Source organism: Parambassis ranga, chromosome 22 (genome assembly GCF_900634625.1).
Source record: "Parambassis ranga chromosome 22, fParRan2.1, whole genome shotgun sequence".
Taxonomy (NCBI): domain Eukaryota; kingdom Metazoa; phylum Chordata; class Actinopteri; family Ambassidae; genus Parambassis; species Parambassis ranga.
In genome coordinates this window covers 9,410,418-9,437,151 of record NC_041042.1, presented here as the reverse complement: position 1 = coordinate 9,437,151, position 26,734 = coordinate 9,410,418, and the positions used below count along the sequence as shown (strand labels likewise).

General features: G+C 42.7%; 1 protein-coding gene across 1 annotated transcript; it reads right to left on the bottom strand.

Annotated features, from left to right (window-relative positions):
- Window positions 1-144: 144 nt before the first annotated feature.
- Window positions 145-26,734, bottom strand: cnksr3 (cnksr family member 3). Its single transcript, XM_028395241.1, has 13 exons — window positions 26,516-26,734; window positions 13,792-13,955; window positions 10,179-10,381; window positions 9,333-9,420; window positions 5,774-5,815; window positions 4,846-4,965; window positions 4,656-4,715; window positions 4,045-4,113; window positions 3,802-3,948; window positions 2,422-2,546; window positions 1,750-1,928; window positions 1,554-1,640; window positions 145-1,401 (listed from the first exon to the last, which is right to left on the bottom strand). The coding sequence occupies exons 1-13, from the start codon at window positions 26,565-26,567 to the stop codon at window positions 1,112-1,114; spliced, it is 1,626 nt and encodes a 541-aa protein (XP_028251042.1). The 5' UTR covers window positions 26,568-26,734; the 3' UTR covers window positions 145-1,111.

Below are 26,734 nucleotides of genomic sequence, written 5' to 3'. Positions count from 1 at the left end.
CTATTCATTTTCAGATTGGTAGTACAAAATATTAAGTATGCAAATTCCTGCCAGGTCATCATAAATCCCAAACACTTAGCAGTCACTGATAAAATAAAGACAATACAAAAAATTCACTGAAATGAACTGCAATTTTTAATAAAACGCTATTCAAATCTTACAAAAGGCAGATAAAGCAACAACAGACACTTCTTCCCTGTACCTTTTTTTTCTCTTTTTAAATAATACTGTCATTCTGTCTCTTGTGATCCGCAGCCATTTGACCTGTGTGTCCTAAATGATTGGTTCTAAAACACTGGCTTCAAAAAGACCAGTTATTACTGTCAACCAGCTGTATAGGCCCCTTTAGGTAGGTAACTGCACAGTAAACTTAAACACAGGAAATCAATGTTTATATGAATAGAGTGCATAGCCTTAAAACATGCACAAATATTTGCTAGTGACAAGATATAAACACCCTTTTACCAACCAATGCAGCATTGTCAACTAAAGTCATGTAAAAATTGTATGCATGTATGCATAGCTTACAAGAGGCAACTATTGGCAGATGGTAATGTAACCAAACCACAAAAAATGTCATGTAAAAAAAACAACATAAAAACAAAAGCAGTTTCACTAACAAATATATGCTCTTAATTTTGTTTTATACTTATTTTTAAACTTATGCAAATGAAAACCAAACAAGCACATAACTAAAGTTTTTTTTGTTTTTTTGAGAATTTGAGTGTCTGAAGTTTGAAATACCCAAGAACATCTTAACTGAAACATGATATAACTTAATATGTACAGAGATGTCCACAAACAGCACACAAGGCCAAAGGGTCCTAAACCTGAACAAACAATTTCCTCTTGAAGCTGAGGTTGCTTGTAGTCAGAGATGAGGGTTGTGGGCAGTGTTAAAGGGGTGATGACTTAATGTAGTAAGCACTACAAAAGCAAGTTTGGTTGAGGAGTAGTAGTTGGTAGTAGTAGTTACACCAGGGAAATATGGGAGAGAGGAGTGTGAGAAAGCCCGAAGCTGCCAAACTAAAACAGCTGGACAGCTAAATATCAAAGGCACTGAGGAAGGACACAAGACAGGAACAGGAAGCCCCGGACAGGAAGCACATCATCAGTGAGTCAATAGCTTAAGCCGCGTGATCCAACTGACCAGTAGTGAGCGCTCTGCCGTTGTTCGCTTGGAGATGGGGGCAACGGGGGTCTTTTTCATGTCCTCTGGGTACGGGATGGTGGCGCTGCTGTGGAGGTCAGAGTTGGAGTAGTAGCGGCTGCCCCGGATGTGGTCCACTCGGACGAGCTGCCGTTCCCCTGCAGGTCTGTATGGAGGAGACACTGAGGGGACCTCCTCAGCGATGGTGGGGATCCGCTCATTACTCAGGTATCTGTACAGGAGGTCTTCACCTAAAGCAGAGAAACAATGATCACAAGTGAGTTGTCTGTGTTTTCAAAAATGCAGCGTGTTGTGAGCCTTTTAAGCAGCACGGTTGCCACAGTAGAGGTTAATGTAACATAAATGTGGATGGAAAACAAGCTATGAGTGTGTGTATACACACCTTTTCTTCCCTGCGCCCAGGGCTTAGCATAATGATCAACCACTCCAATGCAGGTATCTGCTGGCATGGACAATGGCCGGGGCTTACCTAGAGACAAAGGTTTGATTTTTGTGAAGTGCTTCTTATAATGATAAAAACATACTTAGTCTTAATCTGGAATATTATTGCTATGATAGCCTGAGGAAAAGGCACTGACCACGGGAGGGCTTATGCTCCCTCATCCTGGGCTGTATCACGTTGGCTTCGATAGGGCAGCTAACGTTTAGCTTGTCATAGTCGCAGCGTCTTCTGGTCTCGTGGTCCAGGAAGGAGTTGGGTGACTCAGAACCCTTTGGTCTTTTACTAATGCTGGAGAAGGACTCTGTTCTCATCTCTCTGCATATAGGGAAACAAATGTTCATTGATTTATAACAGCTTATCACAATCACAGTCTAAATGATGAACCTTTGATCTAAATACTTGTGAAATAACAAGTATGACAAGATTCTAAACTTTTCTTAAATTTCTGATTCACATTTTACGCTAAGTGGCCACACTGTAATGATCCTGGAGGTGGGAGATGAAACGCTTGTTGCGTAAGGGCTATGGTGGGTCTAGTGGGAGCAGAGTGGGCTGAAGAAAAGCACAACAGAATGTGCAGTAGGAGGTGGCAGAGGTAAGGCGATCACAAGCCTGGGGCACACTCATTATTCACCATCCTTAAAGTTCTGAGTTAGGAAATGTGGCAAAGGTCGACCGGAGGCGAGTGGATCTCTCACTGCAAGGCGACAGGTGGCCTTTAACCTTTTTGCTACTAGTTTTTTTAAACAACTCTCAGAGCTCTCCTTGCAGAATTAAACCTTATAAAAAAAATAGAAAGAGAGATTACCGTGGGGTATATGGCACTGGAGGAGGAGGGGGAATGTATAAGTCCAGGATAGCTGGCTTCTCTTTTTTGGTTGATCCGTTAGCAGAACTGCAGGGAGACTGGGCTCTGACCAGGGAGGAATTATTCTGGAAAAAATACAGCACAATTATAAAGCTGATATCTTTTTACAGACCACATTAACAGATCTACAGCAGGAACTCTCTGTGCTGGCTGCACTGCATATATATTATCAGCCAAAAACATGAAGTAATTCTTCAATTCCTAAATTTAGACTAAACATGAGTTGGGAGGAGTCCACCACATGTGGTGAGGTAGTTCAATCCCTGTGTGTGAGTATAAACCTTCTTGTTTGAGGTATGGAAAGACTGGGATTGAGGTTCAAAATAGCCTGTGAGACATATACCACAGTAAATGAGTTTCCCAACAGCACAGCGTCCTTGGCTAAATATACAACTTTTATTCAAAACAACCAAAAACAATTTGCTGATATTGCATAGTGAATGTATAATAAAAAAATCTAATCTGAGATATCATGAATCTTTCATTCACCAAATATTTCCAAACATATAAGGCATTACAGAGCCAGTATCATTCTTTCACAGAGTATAATTTGTCTTTGTTTTGCTGTCTGGAGCCTCTTTATCACACATAAACTCAGATGGCTAGCTCTGATACCCCTGCCTTCATGCTAAATCAAGACGTTGGTGGACCTGTTGACATTGGCCACCAGAGCCTCTTTGTAAAAAAAATCCCACTCCTGACTGATATCATCTCACCTTGCCTTCCTGGGCCATAAAACAGGCTACGCATGATAAGACAGTGCCAGTGCCTTCAATCGGGGTAGTGGGGTTTGCAATGTGCTTATTTCCTCCCTGCCCATTAAAAGGGGCCTCAGGTGCAGCGATGTGGCTAAATGCTAAGTTAAGCTTAATGTGTTCACATGGTGGTAAATACCAAATTAGATCACAGCTACATAACCTCATTGACTCTGTATTTGTCAGCCACCTTTGACATTTCTTTGAGCAGCATTTTGCAACCAAATACATTATTCGTCTGACTGTTCTGGGCCATTTATTTCTAATAAAGCCAAAAAAGGATGCTAACCAGATCCAAACACTATAGGCTGGCATCTCTTATTCTGAATGACAACAGGGCACTTTGCGTGTCTCTTTTTTGTGCATGAGGAAAAGCTCAACATTGTTTTCAGTCAGGCAGCAGCACTTTCAGGGTGGCTCTGTCTCAACTTGCTTGTTTGGAACCAACTCCCTAAAAAGCTGATAATTGGTCGACGATGATTAGACACAGGCTTTTTGTTGATTTTCAAGGATGAAAGCGTGTATGTGTGTGTCTGAGTGCCTGTTTGTGTCTGTGTGTGTTTACCTGAGGTACTGGGGGCTTCCAGCGCATGTTCTTAAGAGGGGCGGGGGTGAAACCAGTTGTGCCTGTAGGCCTCTTCTTAAGGAGGAGAACTACACCTTTAGGATCCTCCCTCAGTTTGAAAACCAGGTTTTTCAGCTGCCAGCCCACCTGGTAAAAGAGGATACGAACACACATGAACCCAATTCTAGACTCAATTCTAGACTCTATTTATCACTGTGTAAACATGTAAAATGAGATTCTCACCACTGTCTGCTGATTAACCTGGATCACTTCATCGCCAGCATGGATCTTTCTTGTCAGGTCTGCCGGTGACTAAAGAACAAACATGGACAGTCAATGTTAAAGCCTTCAAAGTCACATTTTTGCTTTGCTTGAATAGTGCCAACTGCATCTCTACTTGAAGAGAAGATTTCATAAACAAACATTCAAAGATCAAATTCGTGAGAAAATATCTCTCTCCCTCTGTGTATGAATATCAGTTGAATTGTTTTTCATGTCACACAGATGCCAAATGGGATTAACTAGTCATTATTGGTGATGATTCAGGCCCTGATTCACAATTAGGCACCGGAGGCGTGAGGATCCAACCGTGGCAGTGATGCTGGTGCATTAGTCACTGACTGGTTGTCTCAGTTTTGTGGGAAGGTAGGACTTCTGTGTAGGCTCTTTGTGTTGTTTACTTGTGAGTGGAGTGTAGAGGAAAAACAATTTCCATAACAGATGAGGAGTTGTTAACTGCTTCAGATATTGTAAGTCAGTTTCGGAGGAGGAAGGTTGAAGAGGAAGACGAGGAGGAGGATGAGAGTGAAGAGGGGCTGAATCTATTTATGTTATCAGCATACTGTCTTTCTTACATGTTCTGTGGTTCCAGTGATGACGTGTAACCCATCATAGGTAGATTTGATGTACATTCCCTGGAATTAAAGAAAAAAGGATGAAGCTACAACATTCCCAGGTGGAGACAAATGCATTCCTAAACAAAATACATTAAACACAAGCAGCAAACAGCAGCAAGTTTAAGCGGTAGACAAAAGCTTTTCTCACCAGACCCTCGCCTGGATTGATGTTGGTCAGCTGGACTTCGTCCAAGCAGGCCGACTGGCTCATCAAGGGGTCAGAGGTGGTTCTCACAGTCTGATCACAGATGTTGTTCAAAATCTTAGACTGCAGAGAAAAATTAAAATGCATCAGTGACTAAAAATAAGAAGCACGAAACTTTAATAAACTTCCCACTGTGCTCCTAATACTCTAATAATGATTTATGCTAGTTGATCTACATTGTAAAGATCTGTCATCACCTTACTCTCTGTGTACATGCCTCTGTCCATGTACGTTAGTGTTCCCTACAAGGCTTAATGGCCTAAGAAGACTAGCTAAGACGAGCTAATACCAGGGTGTACCAGCACAGGCTATACTGAAATCAGTCCTGCAAACACACACACACACACACCCATTCTTTGCCTCCTGTTTGTCTAAGGACAAAAAGTGTAATTTGTCATCATTAGACGGGTCCTTTCTGTGACACATGCATCTATTTCAGTGGTGTATTCTTTATGTAGAGCTGAGCTCATACAGAAAGTAAGATGTGAACAAAAAAATGAGTCATAAGAGAAAAAAAAGAGGAAGATGAGTGCAGGAGATTGAAAGAAAGGAAGAGGCAAAGACAACTCTCCTGTGGGCTAGGGGTATTTAAGAGTCTAGAGGAAGCCAAGCGTTAGCCCACAGAGTCTGTAGAGTGTCTGTAACAGGAAACACTGATTGATGGCTGGGGCGTATTAGAGCCGCCTTCTCAACTGGCGATCCTATAGTCCTGTCTGCTCTGTTCACTCAGAAAATTGACCCTGGCTGCTGAAAGCATGTCACACACACTACAAGGTAAAACGATTTAAAGGCATTTCCCTGCTATAAAGGAACTTCTAGGTCTCATTCAGTTTACATTAAGGGAAACGGAAAATAGAAAAAGTATACTTACAACTTCCAGGATCTTTTCTTCCATCTCGTAAACACTGCAGTCCTGTTGCACAAAGAACAGTGATGACAGATTAGGCTTGTGAGCAGTAAACATCAGGGAAGAGGAGAGAAGTTATTCAAAGAGAAAAAGTATAGGGGATGGGTAAAAAAGATATAATCAGAGTCCCACATATAGAACTGAGGAAAATGGAGAACGGCCACAAATAAACAGCTTTTAGTTTTAAATGACCTCTCTGACTAAATTACGTGGACCCCAAAATTGCATAATGTACTTTGTGGTTTAGTTTATTATACTGGAATGTGCATGCTCATACAGTAACAATGTACAGATGACATGGTGGGTGAACATGTGATCATGTTTATGTGAAAAGCTTCTTCCATCCAGCTCTTTGTTTTTTTGCAAACATTTGGATGCACTGCTGCTTTCCACAGTTGCAACTGGGTGGGCTGGTGGAGGCAGAGGTCTCTGGAAGTCAAACCAGACAATAGCTGTGATCTTGTTTGATGGGGTGAAGGGGCCACTGATAAAATCTGTAAAGTCAGCTGGGAAAGTGTCCACTGTCTCCTCTAAGACTCCCAGCTCTGCTCTCATGCAGCTGGACCTGACACAGCTGAGGCAACAGCCACCCCTGACAACTGTGTTGTTAGTGGTGAAAGGGGCAATGGATAGAAGGGTGGGGGGTTACCAGTGAATGCAGGGGGGGGCCTACATGTTTATGACATTGACTCTAAGCTGAGAATGTCCCAAGGGATGTCAATCAAAACACGGGTGAAACACTTATGGCAGAACCAGTGAGAACAAAGAGCTCCACTTACACCAGTCTCTTGTTTTTTAAGAGCACCTGGAAGCCACAAGCCTTTGTCAATGCAAAATAAAGGAAAACTGGTGCTGTGGCCTTTACAGTATTAACAACGTGCAGAGGCATGTGCCACATACAAAGCCTGCTCTGTTGCTTTTTGTAAATCCATTGTGCAGGCACCGAATGGGGGTCGTACAAGTTTTTTTTCCATATTTCCATAGCTTGCACATTCCACTGGGCTAAAGGGGAGCGTCTGTTTTCAAACGCACTTGGCTTGTCATCCTGTTGGTTTGTTTGCACTGACAAGATTTGCATGACTGTCTGTGGCCATGGGTGATGGCTTCAAATCAAAAGCAGAATATATGTCATAGACTTCCTAAATATTCTCCTTGATCCACGTTTCACTGCCCGTTTGAAGGACTAAGTTCTTTTGCTAAAGTATCCTACATGCCTACATGTGACTGACATGTTTTCCTTAAAATAAAAGCCAACAGCAACATAAAGAAGGAAACAAAACACAGTCATAACAGGTTTCATTTGCAGTATATTGCTCCCAAAATCAAGTTTCCATACAGTGTACTTTCTAATGTAAGCCAAGTATCTGTGGTGGTTTCACAAAGAACTTGGCTACATTTGTGTAAACAAGCCACTGCATATTTCTTTCAGAGTCTGGCTCATCATAACTGAGCCAAGAGGAATGAACTAAAAATACATATTTCGATGTTTAGAGGTCATGATTCAAAACAGTATAATTATAAAGCTGCAGATATGACTTGGCAAGTCTCCCATCAAGCCAGCATTTGCAGAACCTGTCTCTTATTTCATAGTATTAAATCATGTGAAAACAATACCAGAGCTAATCCTTCCAAGATCTGTTTGTGATATTAAAGTAATCCCATATCTTTGTCATAACCAAAGCTGTTGTAGTAGACAGGGGCCAGATCATAACTAAGAACTGTGAGAGGCTGAGGGACAATTCCCTGGGTGTACTGATCCCTCACATTATGGACTTGATTCCACAACCAGCATGGATCAGACGACTCTGTGAGTGCAGCTCTCTGGGCCTTTGATCTGCCACCAGAGCAGATTTACATGGTCAAGCAGTGAAGTGGTTGAGAGAGAGGAGTGCTGGCACCATGGGGACAACTTGGACTAACTTTACACCAGTAGGAAATAAAGGCCATACGACATCCCGGTATCAACATACGATAGTTGTAATGGAATCTCATGAATATTTGGCCTACATCCTGTGTCATCCAACAAATTCAGGAGTGGGAAGCTTGAACAAAAGACACAGGAGATCAATGAAGGATGCATTCTTTGACAAGCAACGGCCTAGACGCTGATAGGTCAACCTAGATGGGCGATGTGTTCACAGTTATATAGTCGTGGCTCATTGTGTGTGTACACACAGGCTTCATTCAGGCGGAACACATAAATTGTGTGATCTGAAAAGCCCTAATTCCTGGCTGAAGTTCATGAACGGCCTGGGCAAACTTCACGCCGTCCTCCCCCATCATAAAACTAATCACTACGGCAGTCTCCTGTGCAACATATTTTATTAAGCAGTGGTTTGTAAGCTGGCCCACATGTTATTAAAAAACAAAGAGAGTCCGAGTTATCCAAAGAAATAAGAACCAACGTCAGGTTTAGATATCTCAATGCAGAGGTGAAATTATGCCACCTTCATCGTTAAAAACGAACAGAGAAAACTGCATCTCTGCTGCAGCCGTCAGAGGAAACTAATCATTTAAGTCTCACAAGACCCTTTCAGTACCTAATAGGGGTTTACTCTGCACCATAACGTGTCTACTTCACATAGCAGTGTGGGAAATGTATACCCCCTACTTTTTCTGGATGACCATGACCGAGACACCCACAGTAAATCACCAGAGGTGCTGAAACCCAGGCTCTGGTGAGGAAATAGGCACTCTGGGAAAGGAATTTATTTTGATGCAATAACCCTCTAAAAATGACACCTGGAGTCCCAGCAGCCACTTTCACTGGCAGGATAAAATGATTTTCTTATCAGGCTATGTTTAAGACAGGACAAAAGACTGTACACACCAGCTAATGAGAATGAAACTGAAGAAACTGCCAGCTTGTTTCAAATAAGACATCTGTATAAGCAACACCACCTGGATGCATGAAACTGACAGAAGAAGACTGCCAACTGATGCAACACAAGAGCAATTCTCTGCAGAAAGTTGTGAAATATGAAGTATGTATGCCAATGCTCTATTTTATCTGTTAGCCATCTTTCTGGAAGTCCGAGGGTTCACCATCTCATCCTCTATATGAAGCCTACACACAGGAATTGCTTTCAAACAGCTTGGTCTCCTGCTGTGAGGGTCTTGGAGAGGCAAAAACAGGAAGCACATGGCTGAAGGAGTATGGCAGCCTGGGGAATGTTGGCAGCCACCTTTTAAAGTACGCTGTGTTTTATGAAACTGGAAACACAAAAGACACGTTTACCATTAAACGCCCCCTCAGTGAGGGGGTCTCCTCATTAGCCAGCACGAGGAGAAAAAAGATCCCAAGAAAAACATCAGTGTTTGTAATAATGTAGTCAAACTGCTGGCTTCGGGCTTATGTCATGGCTGCCACACCACATTTCCCATAACGCTCTTCTCCCACAATTTATCCTGCATGTCTGTGCCCGTGGGCTGCACTGTGCTTAGTGGAAAAAAGCTATTGTGCGTGCATATGTTTCCCAGGGGCAAGCTACACGTGGAGTGTAGAACTAACTAGCGTGCAGACCTGCTGAACTGTGGTGGTGAGCTCAAGGCACAGCTGGATGATCTTGTTCTTGGTGGCTGTGAAGTCACTGATCCCGGTAAGAGGCGTCCTGCGAGCAGACAAGGAGAAAAAAAAAACATTGAAAACAAGTGATGGGTGGCAGGCTTGACGTTTGTTGTACCCACTCAGATTACTGTGTTTAGCCGATTTGCTATAGACAGATGTGGTTGCAAAGTAAGAATGTCAACATTCTGGTGCCATTTTGTATCATTTTCTGTGTTTTCCTCCATCACTCCATCTAAAAACATATGCTCATGATTTCCAAAATATCTTCCAAAACCATCTCACAATCCCTGAAATATTTCACTGTGGCCGATTAAATTAAACTAAAGTAAATCAAAGCAGCAGGCTGACCTGTGGATGGCACTGTACTCGTCTAGACCCAAATTATCTTCCATCTCATCTGTATATCACATCGGGTCGTACTTATTCACACAACCAACTCTGCTCTCATCACGACTATCATTTATATAATGACATCACTGAACCAGCTTTAGCCAAGCCTGCCACAAAAAAAGAGAAGCTTAATTTCAGCCAGCCAACATTTAATCCTGGCAACCTGCTTAATATGCTCTGCTTTTATGGTGTAATGTGTTTTGGAGCAGGTCAATAGGAGAGGACAGGGTACTCTGCCAACTCAAATCTCAGCCTACAGGGCGGGGGGTAACATGCCTGTTTTAAAGCTGTATATAATGTTAAGTGCTTGTGAATGATAGAATAACATGTGAAAATACTGTGAAATTATGTTTTTATACTAATGTGATTTCTGCTTGTCTTGTCAACACAGCGGTGATAAAGTGTTAATACCTGTCGAGCCAAGCAAGCAGGCTCTTTGCAGCACCAATCAGCTCCACTACAGAGGTGAGGAAGTCATTGGGGGGTTTGCGTGCAGTGCTTCCATCATATGCTGGGCTTTTTCTGCGGTCAGCCGTCGCCATGTGCAGGCTGTTGGTTGCAGCTCTCATCCTCACCACTAGATTCTTCAAGTTGTCAGTCTCGACTCCATAGTTCTAGAAGAGTAAATTCAACACATCACAAACAGACTCAAGATCAGAGCAAACAACTGTTTTACACAGCCTGGGTACATGCCCCCCCCCCCTCGCGGAAAACATGTTGCTTCCTGTCCGAGGAATGGGTGTAATCATTTTTCCTGACAGATACGATTTAAGTTCACTCAATCACATCTGACTGCACAGGCATGAAATTCTCCTACCAGACTCCAAATCTGATCTAGAGCATACAGGGCACGTGTCATCACCTGACTCCTATCAAGCGAAGCAAAGTTTGCATTCTTGAGCCTGGATTGTTTCCTGGCTTTGCATTCCTTTCATTTATAGGTTATTCACATGCACAAAGCAAACACACACAGTGTTTTCATGGGTCACTTCATACAGTGGAGACAGAGCATTTTTACAGTAAGGTGTGTATCTTAGAGTTGTTTCAAAAATATACTAATGTTTTGATTAAAAATCTGATTGGAATAGCGTGTAGGTAGGTAGAGGAAGGGGGACCTGGCTCTTGTCCTGGTAAATATCAGCTTGCACGGTGTTGCATCGCTGCCAGCAATGCTGCTGGATGTGTGACGTGCCAGTAGCTAAATATGCTTCGCAAGGAGTCAAACAGCACGTGTTTGGCAAGCAGCAAAGGAGATCTGCAAGTGGTTACCGTCTCCTTTTATTCCACTGTTGCCTTCCAACATGTGCTCAAAAACATACGAGTCATTTCAGTCTCTAAGGAAACACTAGAATAATTGGACTAGTTAAACAGTAGCTGCAGACAGTCTTATTCATGCCACGTTTGACATGAAATTTATTGTTGATACATCAATTCAGATACGCAAACGCGATCAGGGCACATGTGAAAACAAGGAAAGGAACTCACTGCCTGGTTTAGTTTCTCACTGAGCCATCCACACACACACACAGCGAACGTGGAACTTTAGCACTAAAGCAGTGAAAGCATTTTCCAGATCAAACATCACTCCTGGCCTTTTCATTAGCAGGCTAATCACAGTCACAGCGGCTTTAACTGGCTCACAGATGTCCAGCGAGCTTTTGTCCCACGCTGCCAGCTGAGCTAGAAACCACGACTCTGAAAAATCTGTGCTTTCATTCAAACACATTTTTTTAATTCTCAGGACAGCATTTCAAGCCAAATTGACATTCTTTCAGTACCTTCTTAAAGGCACTCACTTAATCTAGTATCAAGATAGCAGAGACTTTTTTGTGTAAGCCCTTTCTGTATAGAAGTATATAGTGGTATAAGTGTCCTCAGGAGAAATGGAGAGTGGCACAGTATCACAACATAGCACTGGATCTGACTTGACTATAAATGATACAAATGTCTGTAGAATGGACACGAGAGTATGTTTTTGCGTGTGTGTCTGTTGTCAGAATGCTGTCTAAGGTAAGTGTTACATTAAACCTTGGGACAGATTCCCCCTAGGCAATAGTAAAAAAAACATTTACAGCAGCACTGTGGCCCACAACAAGGCCAGATGATTTGTTATATGCTTTGTGCTCGATGGCTATGGGATAATGTGTGTGTATGTGAATATCATGACTAGTCGCTGAGTGGGTTACCAGAGTCTGAGAACAAATAAAGAAGTGTCAGGTTTCAGCACTGACTCTGCAGAAGACATCAAGGCTGAGAGAGGTCCAGTAAAATTAATTGAAATGTTCCTTCTTTGTCCCTGGACAGCAGTTTGGACTTGATAGCTTTTGGGTGGAAGAGAAGCATGAGCAGGAATATTTCCTGCAGGACTGTATAGTAAGTCATCAGTCATCATGACTGCTAACAGGGTATATAGGCATTAGGGTAACAACAAAATCGTTGCTATGTGTGCAAAAAATATTTCAAATTTAAGAGTAAAAACCTGAGAGTAAAGTGCCACTTGACAAATGACCACATCAACGGAAACATGTCTGACCTGACAGTAAATAAAAGGGAGAAAGTGTGAGAGTGTGTGGGGGTTTCGGGTGCTGGTGGCCTGTGTTCCTTTTAGTAGCAATGACCTTGCTTCAGTTAAAGCTAATTGAATCGGGGGCCTCACTTCCTCCCATGAGACCCGTGGAAGGCTGAGGCCACATTCTTAATAAGGAAACCCCAACGCACAAAAAAGGGAGAAACATTCAGCCCTGCCACTTCAATCAGAGGTGAAAGGTTTCTGAGAGTCCAGAGTTGTAGGCCGTATGTCCCAAAGAAGAGGAGGGGGAGGTTAATTGTATAATGTATCACATTCATATCACACCAAAATTTACACAAACTTTGAGGGTAAAAGCAAAAGCACAAAGACTCTACTTGGGATTTCTCTGCAGTAGGGGTGAGCAAAAATGTGGCTCTGATTACAGCAATAGTAAAAGAGGTTATAACCCAAAGGATGCACCATATGTTAAAAATTCTATGATGAGTAAATCTATCAATACAACCATACATGTGGCAAGTGTTTCCGGGTGTCTATTCCAGTGGGTACAGGTAGAACAGGTTGATCCTTACAATTTAATTCATAAGAACCCATGCCACCCATAAGTGATAAGACATACTAAACCATACAAGGATCTAAGAAAACTAATACATGGCTTTTGTGTGGTGAAGGATCTCAATCTGAGACATGGCCACATCATCTAAGAGAGGAAAGAATGTCCGTTTAAGTTAAAATAACCATGCCGCAAACGATTAATGTAAAGCATTTTAAGAGAGCATAAAGACAAAAATGCTGACACTGATCAAAACGCAGGGACCGCAATCTGGGACTTTTATGGAACAGGAAGTGATAAAACTCCAAATTGTTCCCATCTGCTGGAAGTTGGACTGTTTTCATCACTCTGTTTGAGCTGGTGAGTTGAAGATGTTTTTGTTGGAAGTTCTTCTGGGAGCTGAGATGATGGACAGCAGGTCATCTGTCTTCCAAAGTGACTAACAGGAGCCAAACACGAGATCTTAAAATGTTCCATGACAGATAAGGCCCAGGTCATTAAGTGACTGAAATCAAACATGGCCGCTCACGCGTGGGAAGAGAAAGCTGTGTTTCGTATCAATCAATACATTTACCACTCCTACATGATACCCAATATTAAGTGTCTAATATTTTTAGCAAACATGCAGATAGAACTAAGGGGCCCTTCAGAACCGATGTCTCCTCCTCTCTGAGTGATACTGTTGTTCCCCAATGTCCCCGGGCTGCTTCATGTGTTGTGGTGCCTCTACACCCCGCTGAGCTGTGTGGGAAATGATGATCCCTTCTGCATCGCTGGTTCCTTTAGCTGCCGAACCAGAAACTACAAGCTGACTTTTTTAGTGAATGTGGACACTGAGAGCAAGAGGGGGGAGGGTCAGTCACCAGCAAAGCCTAAAGTTTGTTACAAAACCTTCCTACAGATACAGTCAAACTGCCACGTCCTGTAGTCATAAATCTACTGACCAGAGCGCAGAGCAGATCAACAGCCTCCAGCACCAGTTCCTGATGACCGATCCTGGCCACGCCGAGCTCCTCCAGGTCTTGATGTGTGATCTTCAGCAGCTGCTCCCCGCTGATCTTCTCCCGCTCAAAGTTGCTAACGTATTGCTGCAAGCTGTCGTCTAAACCTGGACACACAAGAGGGAAAGGGAAAATCAGACAAACCTTAAGATAAAATGGCACGTTGTTGTCATTCACAAGTCTCTTTGAGCTGATGCAAAAACAAAAATAGGTAGGATGATTAGCATGTGTCCTAGTAGTGTAAGCCAGCATTGTGTGTAGGCAGGGTGCAGATAAGGAACAGGTGTGACAGCTATCTGTGCTAGATAAACGCACTATAAACAGAGCAACGGTTGAGACGTCTAAGTCTGTTGGACTGGTCAAACAATGGAGGGCTATATTTGTGTGTGTATGGATGTGTAATGTATGTGGGTGTGGGTGCTGGTAATAAACGTGTCCTTGTTAAGGGAGGGCGTCCCCTCGCTACTATTTGGAGCTCCAATAACAAATGTGTGGGACTGTTACACTACCAACTGCTGCAGTCAATGACTTTGAGCTGTACAGCACTGCAACAGGTTCTTCTGATGCTGTACATTGCAGTCACCATGCAGTTTGTCTCTCACTGGACCATGAAGTAATGTTGAGACAACAGCGGGGTAAAATAGGCCTTTGTATGTGATTTTGTGTGTTTGTGTGTGTGTGTTTCTCCTGCAATCAAAGAGCATACAGAGAGGGGGCAGCTGCAGTGACATGGCCCTGTGCCCTGCATCTCTAAAAGACCTGTCAGCTGCAAGACACCCTAACTCTTTCAGACCATACCACACACAAATAACATTCCGAGGTATGGGATATTTATACTTAGCTGCTAAAAGCATGATTTTTTTAGCCACATGTAACATCAGCAGATGAAACCATATAAAATGTAGAGCACTAATGGGTGTGTTCTGTGGTCACTACGCCATTTTTTAACTCATATTCTTATGCCTGAACATCTGTTGTTGACACAAAGATACTTGTGTATGTATTTGTGTGCATGCAGTTTGAAGACGGTAGCTTAAAAAAAATGATGCCACACACATCCACCCTAAACACTCAGAAATAGATTGTTCATTGATTCAGAGTCATATTAAGGTCAATATAACAAATAAGTAACATTTTGCAGCATACCAGTGTTCTTAAACACCTTTGTTAATGTGACTGAACTATATGTATATGAACAGGAGTGGGCAGCCCTAAAGGCCATCAACACTCCATTATAAAGCCAAAGTTCACAGTGTTTTTAATCCCTGTGAAAATACACAGAGACATTGGATGAATCAAAGGGAAAATCCATCATGACTTGTTAACCATTAGCCACCACACAAGTCAAGTCCAGTTAGGCTCATTACATTTTTCACATTCCTTGGTGTGCTAATTCTTTGGCAAGACTTCAGAGAATTTTAAGCTTAACCCCAGTCTGGCCAGTATTTCAAGGGAATTCACTTGAAGAAATAAGAAGTGCTGGCCTGAGCCCACACCAACAGGAACACAGGCCAAATACAAACACTGGGCCAGTCACTTAATGCGATTAGAAGAAAACAAAGACTTGGAGTGTAGAGGGGGCAGAAATTCTCCTTCCTGCTGTGTTAAAAAGGCATTTCCTGTGGAATGGTGCCACCATCCTTGCCACCAACAAGAGAAAGCTGTGGTTTAAGCTACAATAAAAGCTGGTGGCACTTTAATATTGTGTGTGTTTTATGTCAATTGTTCTAAAACGACACAAAATTATCCGGACTAGACATCAGAATCAGTCAGACATCAGTCTGGTGGAAAAAAAAATGTGGAAAGAAAAAAAATGGAACCATTAAAATTAATCTATCCAAGGCTTGCTTAAAAAATGACTTTCTTGTTTATGTGTATTAGAAAGATGCCTTTACTAGCAATTGAGAATAGGATAACCTGAAGAAATATTGGAGGAGCGTGTCTAACAATCACCCTCTGACCACTGACACCCTCTGAATAAAAAGTGGGCGTCCTTTAATAGGGCTTATAAAACATTTATTGCATCTTGATCAATGGCTTCTTGGGACTGTGTGTGTGTGAGAGAGACTATCAATTTTCATTAAGGGCAGAGAAACCAGTAAAACAGATAGAGTGTCACGTTATTGTGAATTGAGTGAAGGGGGAGGCGGCAGGGAGGGTTGTGTGAATGCTTTTCAAAAGCCTGCGCAGGATGAATTGCTCTGGATTAGTTTTATAGCCTCTGTGAACCACTTGGCACATGTTCTCCAACCAGAGCAAAAGGGTGTAGTTGTGAAGTGGAGGCACAGCACCAATGTCAACTGCATTTGAACTGCCAATGAGGCAGACAAACATTTATTGCTCTCATAATTTAGTTTTGATTGCAAAATTACTGATAACAAACTACACTGAACTATCAGTATCGCGGATGAGTCAATGGAATGAGTGACTGTGATAATAAAAACACTGCGGTGCCAGAGTTTGTATTTCCAAAATAATGAAAGACTTTCTTTGTCTATTTCCAATCAACAAACTCACAGAGTACTGAAATTCAATACAAATGATAAGTACTATTAACACATTTAAAAGTTAAGCATCTGCATATATGAAGTTGAATAAGACAGAAGAATCTGTAACAGTGCAGGAGGTGATTGGCGTACTCAGAGTGTGGCACCTGCTGTTTACTGTGAGGTCCTTCTTACCACCCACAACCTCAGTTTCAGTAAACAGTGATTATGTGCACAACAGGTTACCAACACAACCATTTCAGTGTATGTATGCGTAAACAGGCATATTTCTGGACAGCTGGACAAGCAAGAACTGGACAATCTGGACAACACAAATGGAATGAGACCCAGTTGGAAGCCTTGGACGCTCTGTAGCCTACTTAAAGGCTGTATAAGCACATATTTTTGGCAAAGAAAACGACAGAACCTTTCTTCTCACAAATGGGGGATTTATTTTTGTCTTTATCTCAACAAATCCAACACACGAAAACAGCAGACTGGTTTGAACTTATTATACATGTCCAGCTCTCTGTCTTCGGAAAAAAAAATGCTGATAATTTTGATCAACAATGCTTTCAATGTAGGTTTTGGTTGCCAACTTTTCTTTCTCAGGGGTTTGATTACACTGGTAAAAGACGAAGAGTCTTTCACCTCCTACAGAAAGAACCAAACAAGCTCCCTCCCCCATCTTTCAACCTCTCCCTGTGCTCCCAGTGGGAGTTGCAGCCACCCTGTAACAGACACACATACACAAACAGGGACACACACACAAACCAATATCCCCACTGCGGTGGCCAGTGGGAAAGCTATTGGGTATAGAATAGCAAAGCCACTGTAACTCCACTGTCTTTATTTGTCAGCCTGGCCTCTGAACCTGTGGGGAACGGTCAGGAATTTGACTCATTGTTCTCCACCAAGCAGCTCCATTGTGGGAACTTGCAGCACTCTGGCACAATGGTCTCTGGCTGGACCAGGCTGTGCTGTAATTAAAAAGAAAGAAAAAAAAACTCCTCTCAGCTACTGCTAAGCTATCCTCTAATGCATGACTTCACAGGACAACAACAAAGCCTGTACACACACACTGGGAACCGGGGATAGGAGTTACACAATGATGCTCTACATCTCTCCACCACGCCTCTCATGTCCTCATCTGTGGACAATATAGATGCCTTTATGTAGGACTCTTCACTCCTGAACAGACCAGGGCCAAAGACACTTTGTTTTAGTCTATGAATCATATGCAAAGGAAATATTGTTCCACATTTCTTTAACAGCTGCTCCAGACATAAGTTTGGCCACATTAGGTGGTTGTTCTTTTTCCCCAGGACAGCATCTTCCTGTACTGTATCTCGGACTAGGGGCTATGACCCATGTTTTAATCTTATCATTACTTCCTCATGCTAACAAAGAGTGCTTCAATTCATGTACCCTAAACCTACACACAGATAACTACAAAATGGCTGTGACATGTCTTAAGTGGGCTTCCTAAGTGAGAAAAAGCAGCTGAGGCTGGTCTCTCCACAGCAAGACAAAAGCAGCTCTGTCTTTTACAGGGTGATGGATGATGACTGATGAGAGAAGAGGGGTCAAAGTTCGTGGCTGAAGCTCATCAGCAATATATGAGTGAGCCTTAAGGTTCAGTTAATCCTCACCTCCAGCATGTCACATGGCTAGAAACTTGTCAGAGATGTAGATTTGGGGGTATAGGTAGACAACTTAGTTAATATTGACCGGAGTAAGGGGAGAGGTCAAGTCTGGAGGCAATGCAGATGAGAGCAGAGGACCATTAGATGTTATGAGAGGTATTTTGGCCTGTTAGATGACACATTCTGGTCACAAGCAGATCACAAGAGAGATGAAAAACAGGATCAAGCAAGAGAGACAGAGGAAAAAGAGATAAGCAGACCGCTGCAGGCGCACTGAGTGTCTATGCAAACCTGCAGACCAAAACAGTTGTTGCTTAAGCTTAAGGTGTGGAGACAGAATCTGAAAAACTGGTTTACTGGGTCACTGAGTTTGCAAAGAAAAAAACTGAACATCACCGTTCTTGACAGATTTACATATAGGCTATACTGTATGTCAATGCAAAGAACTTTGAGAGCTTACAGGATATGTGAGAAGCCAGTATTATCCAGTCAGGTGAATTGTGACATGTTTAAGCCCCTTTCACAGTGGACAAAAACCTACTAAAATCTGGCTCGTGTCATCAGCAGGAAAGAGAACAATTAATTTAATCCTTCAAACCCAGGTTAAACGAGCCGATTGATTCTAGCACTGATGATAATTTTGGTCCCATTGTCCAATGAGCCTGCACCACCATCTGAAAATATTTTATTCATTTGTGAACAAATCATCATGGAGCTACTCCAGATCAGGCCTTTAGATCCACATATAAGCTGCATGTCCTCATTTAAAAGCTTGAATGGCTTGTGCAGGTAAGTGTGCAGCCAGTGTAAATGCCCATCACTCTCCCATCAGTTAGCTGCCTGGCCACACTGCAGCTTGTTACCGCTAGCATAAACACCTATTTAAGAAAACAACAAAGACCTCAAAAATGTCTCAGACTCGCCCCTCCTCTCTGTCTCATTCCTGTCTCCCCACCCACCACAGCATTTTGTCTTTCCTGGCCCCTCCAGTGCTCATATTGTTGTGGTTCCGCCTGTTGACAAGTATCCCAAGATAGTCACAGTCTTAAAAGTGCACAACACAATAACAACTGTCATTGATGTATTTGGTATTTTTAATCACAATAGGTGTTCAATCACAATGTAATAAGAACACTTAAGTCTGTGTGGTACTACTGTCGATGGGAGGTTGCCTAAAAGACAGCAGTGCTTTTGTGTCAACAGGACTTGAAAAACACTCACTTTGTAACTATACTAGTATTCGGCACTGCCCTAAGGAGAAAACAAAACTATAATTAAAGAGCTTTGCAAAGAGACAGCAGTGGAGGGGAAAGATGAAGATGGTGACAAAAAAAACAAAAAGGTGACATCCCAAAGCAAACTCACAGTTCAAAGTCATAGCCCTGAGACACAAACTGGGGAATCAGTTTAGTCACATGTATAGTATATGATCAGGGTGGCCTGGCATGCTGATTACAGAGCAATTTACCAGCACCATAATAGCTGCCTATGGAAACCACAATAAAGATGAACAAGGTTTGGGGGGAGGAAATGAGCCCCACTCATTTAGTTTGCCATGGGAATCATGTGCTAGCTGCTCTTGCTACCTTTGCATGTGGGCATATTTTCAGGCAGAGCCAAATTCTTTGCATCCATTGTGCCATTTTGTTGCATGATAATGCTTTACTGAGCTGTTATGAAACAGACAGATATGACAGACAGAAACAGGCCTTTAATTAAACTAAAGATAGCTTTGTATTGCCCCAGTGGCTTGCATGGTTGAGTGTAGCGCTTGCTACATTCCTAATGTGGATCCCCATAAGCATCTTTGGATAAGAACCTGCTAATTGCCATAAATCTCCCAGAGGGTAAATCCCCCCTCAAATCTTGTTAAAAAGCCTGGCTGAAAATGTAGAAAGAAAGACTCGGCTGCCAGGCCAAGCAGAGGATTTACTCGATCAAAACCGACAGTGGGTCCATCTCTGGCCCTGGCACAGTGGAAGTCCCTTTGCCAGCCTGGCTTATCCACACGCAAATCTTTGCCTGCTTCCTACCACAGCTTAACCCTGCTGGGACATTTTACTGTGGCTGCTACTGGTAGTCACCCCCCTCAGCCACAATGGCTGTCAACAAGAGCCGACTGAGGCTGTAAATAAAATTAAGGTTACTATAGTGACAAGGGAAGTGGGAAGAGGTTTGGGTCACCACTTTGGGGTCTGTTTTTAGGTAAGCTGCCTACGTGTGAGGGAGAGTGAGGGAGAGCTGAAGACCACAATGAAACAATTTATAGCTGGCTTGTGTCCAGGTCTGGGGAAGAAAAGAGAAGGGTCAAGAAGAAGTCTGAGCACATCATTAGTTTGTTCATCCTCTCTCTCTGTGGACGTCTAATAAAAATGACAAAAGCACACATTTAAACACGACAGAAGGATTCGCTGGCTTTCCCCAAAAACATCTCAAGGACTCATTTTCTGTTAATATGACAGTAAGAAGCAATCGAATGAATTATGCAATGTAAGACCTCACTACAGCCTACAGAGCGCAGGCAGATGATCCTGTTCTGCGTGCTGCGAGTGGTGGGGGTGGGGGAGGTTGACTCATCTTCATTGAAAGATTGCACTGAATGACAGTGTGTCACCCACAAGCAAGAACAGGGCACCAATGACGCACACACACTGCTGACGTTTACTTCTAAAGCTAGGATGGATTCCTCATAAACACACACACATGATTATCACTCTCACCACAAAAACACATATGCCACCCATCTGCAGGTGATGTTTGTTTGTAGTCCTGTCGGCACCTGTTGTAGGTCTCCCTCACAGCCGTGACAGATTAAGAAAAGACGTTCATGTTCATATAAAATGATAAATGTGCTGTTGACTGGAAACAGGTAGAGAATAAATAGAACAAATAGAGAAGCCAGGTGACAGGGTTTTCCCAGGCGTTTGTACTAATGGAAACAAAAGAAGGGACCAATTCAATCTCCCAGGATCCAAAGAGGAGCCACCACTCCCTGTTTAAACAAATTCAAAACCTACATATGGTCTAATATCCTTTTATGCATCATAGAGAGTTAAAATCCACGACACAAAAAAAGTTTTGTTAGTAACTTTTTTTGTCATGAGATTTGCAGCCTCTGGCAACAAAAACGCAGCAGATGATGTTGAGATCAGTGGACAGAGGATGAATTCCAATTCAAAGGCACGCAATGGTTGCTGACGTGTTTTCTAATAAGTTACTTGTATGACGTGTTGGTGGAGAACAAGGAAGCAAGCAAACAATTGTCTATGCTTGAACGGTTTGTGATGGGGAAGTCCAGAGGTAAATGGACATTAGGTGAAAGCAGGGTTACAGTATGTATGACTTCACACAGTGCCTGTGGAATTTTCTGAGGACTCCCTCTGTGACAAATGAAAACAGAAGCTTGGCACCTTATCAGCTTTATGGCCATTCCATAAAAGAATAATATACACTTGTGTGGTGACCCTGCATAAAAAAAAACATAACACAAAAATTGTATGGGGCTTCCCTTTAGTCTTCCAGGTGTTTTTTTTCCAGTTTCTCTTTCAGTCATCACTCCATTCTGGGCCCATGAGTGGGCCTCGGGGCTCATCAATGCACCATCAATGCTTTGAAAACACAGACTGTGGCCCATTATAGCAGCCTTATCTATCAGCACTCTCTCATGTAACCAGTAAAAAAGAGCAAAAACACAAGCAAATGAAAACACAACAATGGAGGCCTGCACAGTATGCTTCTATAATAACAGGGCCACATCATTTTACAAATATGCTCACAGAAACTTTAAAGTTTTACCATCCGATTATATACAACGATAAAGTGTGTGAACAGCCACACAGGAATTCAGGGACTCTGTGTGGAGGACTGGGAAAATGTGGACTTGTCTGAACATGTACCGAACAAGCTCTGATCTGGCTCTCACCCAAGTGCCCGGCTAAACCCGAAATGGGTGGCAGTTCATAAAACTACAGATCACTTCCTAATCATAATGCCATTACACTCCATTACAGTGTAAGCAGGTGGCAGGGTGAAAAGCTTAGAGTGTTTGGGGAGGGGGACTATCAACCTGACTGAATTTTAAATCCGTTAAAAGCAACTAGTGGCCCCAAATGCAACAAAGGACATGTGTGACCTGTTTTGACTGCTCATTCACAGAGCTGCTGGTTTAGTTTGGAAGGGGGAAAAAACAGCAGTTACTGCATTCCTCTCATGTTTTGTGATTATCTGAGCATAAATGCATTAGCACTGCTTTGATAACAGCGCCAACACAGCCACACGCCTTTTTTTAACCCTTTCCCTGTATGAGTTTGAGTGACCATACAACGACAAATCCGGTGAGGAAGCAATTTCAGACTTAGACATATTGGAAAACTTCAACCACATAACTTGAGTAAGCCTATAGGCACATGCATGACACATGCAAACACAGTGAGTGTTAGCAGGCGGTTGCACGAGAGGTCGGCCAACGTTTGCCCCGTATTTACACTTTCACATGCCGTGCCACCTCAGGTTGGAGCTTTCATTCCCATGACTTAAGCACGACACTTGACTGGGCCAAAGCTCTTAGGGCAGACTGGGGCCAAATGGCTTGCATCTCCTACTAAGCTGAGATCATCTGGGAGATTTGCAATGCACATTTTAGATTTGAATGAAAAGCAAACTGGTCTAGCCTCAGGTTGGCTGGGATATGGGGTGGCACATGGTCTTCTCTCCTGGCACTGTGAGGAGAGCAGTTGGACATACATGCAAATAAAAACTGATATTGGTTTTCTGATGAAAGTCATCAGCTCTGTGAAATACTGTTCACAAGACTATTACTGTGCAGACACAGTTACACAACACTAGTGTGTATAGCAAACTTTAACTATTATGCAAAAAAAAACTTTTGTTTTGTCTCTTGATTAGAATAGCCACATTATCAATTGATGGTTTGTTTAGAAGCCTGCATATGTTGGAGCTCCTGAGGCTATAATGCAGGGACGCCCAGGCCATGTGAGAAACAGGCCGCTGTGACTCCAACAGCTACGAAACCACAGCAATCCCTTTCAGTAACCGCTCCCCAGGGGGAATCCTCTTACAGCACTTCCCCTGAACTCTAAAGGCCATTTTGTATAGAAAACTAACAAGGTTATCTGCCCATCAATAGAACACAATAGGTCAATTTTTAAAGCTGCATGACTGAAACTGGTAAGTGACAAAGGCAGGAGTTTTAACTGTGAAGCAAGAGTGACTTTCAGTTGAATACATTATTTCACCTGGTTACCTCCTTTAATACAGGACACTGCTGGGAGACACTACTTTTATTAAAGACTATGTTTGGATTGATTTGACACGTTCTCCCTGATGCACAAGCACAAAGCCACTACAGCATAATGCTTGTTGAATGGATTGATGATGTCTATGGTGGCTATCCAAACATAGGACTCCACCTGCCTGATAGAACAGGCCCTAAAACAAGGGTAGTAAATAAAGGTCTGCTGTTAGGTGTCTGCAAAACGTCCGTTCACACTCCTGTTGAGGAAGTCTCTGTCTTTGCCAGATAAGGATCATGGGCCATCATTGCCCACACCTTGCTATCATCTCTACAAATAAGGCTGCAGAAGGTACCCATCAGTGAATCCACTCAGCATATGTGAGGACGCAAACATTCCTGTTATTTTTTTTCCCAGGCACACACAGTCAGCACATGCTTGTCATTTCTCTGACAAGCTAATTGCTTTCTTTGCACCTGGGTGCTACTTGAGAACACAGCCATACAGCCCTGTGACTACTCCTTCCAGCCACTAGATCAGCAGCTTTAATCGTGACCTCTATTGCTTAATATAAATCCATCCAGCTAAATATTCACATGACTGATCCATTTCCAGATACAGCACTTTGAAATTTGATTAGGCAGTATATATACGTAAAGAATATGCTGGAAGACATCCAATTGTGAGCCATCTCAAGTGAGACAGTAGTTGCACAGGTTTACATGTCTGGGATGCCTTGTTAAAACCAGACAGGCTTTCCCCCAGTAACTGCAAAGTGGACAAGTGGGGAACAAAAAAAGAAAATGCATTTGGTGAATGAGAAACTATTTAGCTGAGCTGGAGCTGAATATTCTGTGAATGTTGCCAGCCTGTCTCGACTGAAGCACTGATGTGGATTCAGGACTATATTTGGAGAATAACTGGCACCATTTTATTTAAACTTTCAACTTGGTGAAGGTGGCTATGTGGGTCACTGTACTAATGCCTCTGGAAGCTGTCAGTCCAGTCTAATTTGAACCCATACTAAAAATGCATTCACTGAAAATATATTGTGTCTTGTGTCACGTTACGACATATGGCAAGCTAATCACACAACACCGCAGGTCCAGCTGGAAGATCAGGGCTTAGGTTGAAGGAAATGTGCTTCAGGGCATCTCTGGTCCCCAAACAAACAAAAAAAAACAACAGTGTTTCCATTGAAGGAATCAAACACCCTTTCACTGGCAATAAACATCCACCAGCCACTACTTGATCTCCTTGAACAATGCAAGTGATTAACAGCTGCACACAAGAATACACAGAACACATAAGCACTCCCTGTCCTACATGAGGAAAACAACCTGAGGCAAAGGAGAGCAGAGGTCTTCCTGAGACTTTAATCTGACTTCTTCTGTCACACAAGCACAACAACTCTGCAAACAGCTGTGTTTGCCACTGGTGTGAATGGTCAACATGAGGCCCTGACCCTGCTCTGTGTGTAGGTTTTACTTTACTTAGTGTGATGGACAACATCAGTTGTTGCAGCATGAAAAATTGTGCAGACTATACAGGAGTCATAGAGGACAACACAAGGGACACTTGTTAACTGTTGGCTCTCTTTTATTTTCTCAAACACAGACTGTGTGTGTGTTTAATTGACTTCACACAGTGCAGGGCACAAATGAGTTGACAAATCATGTTACTTCTACAAATTTTATAGCAATATAGTGTGAAGGTTATCGACTACATCCCAGCTCAAGTGGAAGGCATAGAGGTTTTTGCAGGAAAATCAGGCCAAAAGCTAAACTGTTAAAAGATAGAAATTAAGATTTTAGATTTGAAAACATCCAGGAAGACTTGTGTCCAGCAGCTGGAAGCAACACAAATCACTGTGGAAGTGGTTCATATGACATCAACAAACAGCTGTGAATCTGAAAAGTTTAGTTGAGAGTTCATTTGTGTTGTGGCTCTGACTGCTTACAGGCAGATCCACTTGCTTGCAGAGTAATTGTAGTCTACACACCGCTGACAACACCTCTAACTAAAGCAAACGGTTGTTTAGCCTAAGCAGACCACAATGTGCAAACTTCTGCACTGACCTTAAAAGCCTGCATCACTTTTTCTGCCTGGTTATAGCACCAGGGCTACTGCTGCATTTCAGTTAGATCTTTACTAATGTGTTTGCAGGAGTCTGCAAATCCACTGGTTAGGACCTACAGAGACAACTGCTGAGTCAGACTTCCAGGACACTGACAGCAATGGGACCTGTATAGATAACTAATCCTCCATCCATGCATGGCCTGACTGGACTCTTTTGAGGGGACACACGGAAACTAACCCCTCCACAATCCCCCCCTAACCCAACCATAGATGAGCACTGGCAGGGCATGTTGGCATTTAAAGCGCTACACACCATCTCCAAAATAATAGCTGGAGTGACAAACCATGAGATCAAACTGGAAATCACCTAAGGTTTGTTTGGGAAAGTTTCCAAGTGTCTTGTAGGTTAATGCAAACAGAGTCGATCCTAACCCTGGCCATATAAACAGCCCACCACTCACTTTGCTGTATGATATACAGAAACTTCACTGCTTGTGTGTTTGGAATGGCAACTATTTCAACCAGAGCTTCAAATACCAGGCGTCCCTCTGGACATAACTATGCTGTGACTGAAGTCAGGCTCAGAGAATACTGATGTCACGATACATTCCTCTCAGCAGCGGAAACTAGTGTGGTTTATAAAAGACTGTCACATACTGAAAAACCATGAAATAATTCTGAAGTCTTCAAAAGGAGCATGTGACTCAGAGGCCCACACTAAAATCAATAAATAGTATATTACTTCATGAAAAACAATAGTGTTCATACTCCACAGTGACACAACGAAACTGGTTTGGAAAACTTGCCCCATGATCATTTGGGGATTTCTGACACACGAACCTTTGAATGACAACAAGCTTGAGGCAGATTCAAACATACAGTAATGTGCTCAGGTAAACTGAATCATGTGGTTTTGCCAGAAGTCCTACACAAGCACAGCTGTTCAGCTGGCATGTCAGAAGCTGACAGCTAAATGAGATGTCTCAGTTTGCTCCATCTGTGGCAGAGGCAAAGGAAATGCAGCAGCGCTGTTGTTGGGCGCCGCAGTGGAGGTATGCTGACACACAGGAGCAGTTTCTACGAAACTAACACAGGAGCGACTGAAAGTCTGTGAAGACGAGTGACGGTCCTGTCGCAAACGGCAGCATATCTCTGACTGACTCTACTTTAACATTAAACAACACAATCATGCCCTTCGTCTTACCTTTCATCCAGTCCACAACTTGCTTTGGGCTCCACTTCGTTATCGGCTCCATGGCTTGTTCAAGACAATATCACAGATTTAAAAAGAAGAAGAAAAAAAAACACAAAAGCCGAATTCTGGCTGAAGCTGCTAAGAAATTAAAATTTTAGTCACATTCTTTACAACAACTCGCTGCTGTCCGTCTGTTTGTCTTCACTCACTACACAACTCTGAGCACGC

Excerpts from the sequence above, each read along its gene's own strand:
- cnksr3 (XM_028395241.1), bottom strand. The coding sequence starts at position 26,567 with ATGGAGCCGATAACGAAGTGGAGCCCAAAGCAAGTTGTGGACTGGATG. Across the intron at positions 1,641-1,749 it reads GGAGCATAAGCCCTCCCGTG|GTAAGCCCCGGCCATTGTCC; the intron begins GTCAGTGCCTTT and ends CTTTGTCTCTAG. Across the intron at positions 1,402-1,553 it reads CTGGGCGCAGGGAAGAAAAG|GTGAAGACCTCCTGTACAGA; the intron begins GTGTGTATACAC and ends TCTCTGCTTTAG.